The sequence below is a fragment of the Belonocnema kinseyi genome, chromosome 5 (assembly GCF_010883055.1).
Source record: "Belonocnema kinseyi isolate 2016_QV_RU_SX_M_011 chromosome 5, B_treatae_v1, whole genome shotgun sequence".
Taxonomy (NCBI): Eukaryota; Metazoa; Arthropoda; class Insecta; order Hymenoptera; family Cynipidae; genus Belonocnema; species Belonocnema kinseyi.
The window spans coordinates 104,718,776-104,721,844 of record NC_046661.1 but is presented as its reverse complement, the minus strand read 5'-3'; the positions used below and the strand labels follow the sequence as shown (position 1 = coordinate 104,721,844).

At 27.5% G+C, this 3,069-nt stretch overlaps 1 protein-coding gene across 1 annotated transcript in view; it reads right to left on the bottom strand.

The window, feature by feature from the left end:
- Nucleotides 1-932: 932 nt before the first annotated feature.
- Nucleotides 933-3,069, bottom strand: part of LOC117173816 (septin-interacting protein 1) — a 19,448-nt gene continuing 17,311 nt past the window's right edge. Inside the window, exon 5 of the mRNA XM_033362460.1 lies at nucleotides 933-1,028. Within this exon, the coding sequence (XP_033218351.1) occupies nucleotides 933-1,028 (96 nt within the window). The remainder of the gene's footprint in view (nucleotides 1,029-3,069) is intronic.

The following is a 3,069-nucleotide window of genomic DNA, read 5'->3' as shown; positions in this document are numbered from 1 at the left end:
ACGAGCAGCACAACTTTTATTCCGTAATTTTTGGTTATTAAATTGATAGTTTTTTTGCTAAATGTTTAAAACCGGAAATTTTCACTGTCCCGAAATCAAGCATAATCATAGTATCTTAAAATTAAACCGATAAAGAAAAGATAATTATAAACATTAATAAATTAATTAAAAAACTATTTTTGAGTAACTTGCATTAATTATTACCGTACAAAGTGAAAAGTGGACAAAAATTTGACTATTTAGAAAGAACTCAACTACCTAACATCAGTATAAGAGAACATAGTTATGAACAATAATCATTTATTTAAGCAATTAGGTTTGTTAGATTTTTTAAATTATTACCTCACCCTGAGTATAAAGTGGACAAAAAGTTGAAGATTTAAAAAAACGCAATTTTCTAGCATTATTCAAATTAAGTATTATTAAAAATAATAATAAATAATTGAAACAATTAATTTTTAAACTTTAATTAATTATTTATCTCATTCTAATGAGAAATTAGACGAAAAGTTAAAAATGTCAAAAAACACAACTTTATAGCATTATTCAACTTGAATATTAGTAACATTAATAATAAATGATTTAAACAATTAATTCTTTAACTTTAATTATTAATCCACCTCACTCTAATTGGAAATTAGACAAAAAGTTTAAAATTTAAGAAAAACCACAGCTTTCTAGCATTATTCAAATGGAATATTATTACAAAACAATAATAAATTGTTTAAACAATTCATGTAAGCATCTAATTATGAGCATCAAGTAGTATTTCTTTTTTTTAGCGACAATGTGTGATTAAAAAACGTAAAAAAATAATAATTAGAGTCAAAAACTCGTAAAACTAATTTTTTTTCACTTGCGGGTTTAGTTTAGGACCCTATAAAACAGACTTGTGGAGGGTGATTTATGGAAAATAATATTTCAGTCATAATCTACAACTCATTGTGAAGAGAAATTTTGAGTTTCAGTAATTTCAGCTGGTAGAAAGTCTCTTTCAGTATTTTTTCTTGAGATAAAAATTCACAAATCTGAAATGGCAAATTTTGTCACTTTATTTGTTGGTATATTGTTGCTCTGTGAAAGAAGTTTAAAAATCGAAAACCAAAATTCTGTTGAAAATTGATTGCTTAGCATTTCTAAAAAAAGGACATAAATGTCGGTTAAGAAATATGACATGTGGGCGATTTGAAAACAGTGACTTCCTATTCTAGACGACTGTGATCGGCACGAGGGCACCGGTCGACTCGAGCCGAGTGCGCACGCGGCTATAAAAAATTGCTTGTATCTTTTAAATAAACAGAACGATTTGGCTGAAATTTTGTTAAAGTTTTCTTTAAACATCAAGGGACAACTTTGACACTGGAAGTTTTCCATCCGCGAAACTTCTCTGCAGACTTTTTTGAGGAAACGATTCCTGACGGTAATGCCTTGCAATAATCTTCATATTTCAAATATCAGAAGAAAATCTATTTTTAAAACATAATTGTCATCGGTAGAGCTTTTAATAGTTGGACAAAAATCGAGATCTTTTCTTTCAGCAGAAGCCGAATTTCGCAAGTTTCCGATTTTTAATTTTTAGTTAAAAAAATTTATCAATTTGATAAAAAAATTTCAGCATAAAAATTGTGCTGCACGGCCACGCACAGGGTACTGGGAGAGCGAGTCCGGGCTTAATTGGACAGGTTAAAATTAGGGAATTTGAAAATGAAGTTTTGCAGTCACCCTGATATAATATTTTAGTCTGTAATTTATTTGCCTCATATTTTCATTTATATTTTTTTTTTCTGCATTTACCTTCTGGCGATTAAATTTTTAGTTAAAAATTGTATTATTTATTTAAAAATTCAACTACATTGTCAGGTTCATCATTTTGGTTGAAAATTTGACTATTTTATTGAATGATCTTTTTTTGTTTTTTGAAAATTAATTTTTTCACTGGAAGATTAAATTTGTTATTTTTTTTTTACAAATTCATCTCTGTTGGTAGAAAATTTTTCTTTTTTTTTTGTTTGAAAAATCAATTATTACATTTTTTATTCGAAATTCATATTTTTTGGTTGCACATTCAATTACTTATTTGAAAGTGGAACTACCTTGTTAAAAATTCATTTTTTTTCTTTGAAAATTTAACTATTTTGTTGAAAATTCCATTCTTTGGTTGAAAATTTAAACTTTTTGTCGTAAATTCGTTCTTTTCTTGGTTGAAATATTAACTATTACATTTTTCATTGAGAACTCATCTTTTACTTAAAAATTTATCTTCTTGGGTTTCAAAGGCAACTATTGTCTATAACATTCGACTTTTTATCTTGAAAATTCAACTATTTGGTTGAAAATTTGAGTATTTTATTACAAATTCATCTTTTTTGTTAGAAAATTCAACTATTTTGTTAGACTTGCGTCTCTTTAAATAGGAAATTCTTTCTTTTGGATAGAAAACTATTTTTTTGGAAATGTAATTATTTTGTTAAAAATCTATTTGCTTCAAAAGTCATACTTTTTGTTCGAAATAAAACTTTTTTGTTAAAAACTCGTCCTTTTTTATTGAAAATTTATCATTTATGGTAGAAAAGTCATCTTTTTTGTTTGAAACAAATAAATAAATTTGATATTTTTGAATATTCAATCTGAAATTTTTGGATACCATTCATAAAAGATTCTCTGTTAAAAACGTTACGAGATGAAGCTGGTCTTTAAATGTGAATGGTCAGGGAATACGATATGAATTGGTCAGGGAAAAATCAGGGAAACTTCAGGGGATTTTGAAAATGAAGTTTTTCATCCACCCTGTTCTTTTTTGCTTTCAAGCTCTGCAATAAAAAAAAGTGTTAATGACAATTTAAAAGGGGCGACATATTTTGAGGGGCGACACGGCATCCACAAATTTTTTGATTCCAATTTGAACTCCTGTTGTCTTTTTTTCCTTGTCAATTCTGCAATCGAAACAGCTATTACTGAAAAGCATGCTTCGATATTATTCAAGGAGTTAGACAAGGATGCGTTATGTTTTCATGGTTATTTATATTATTTATGGACAAGTGTTTAAGAATGGCTCTCTTCGACGAAGAG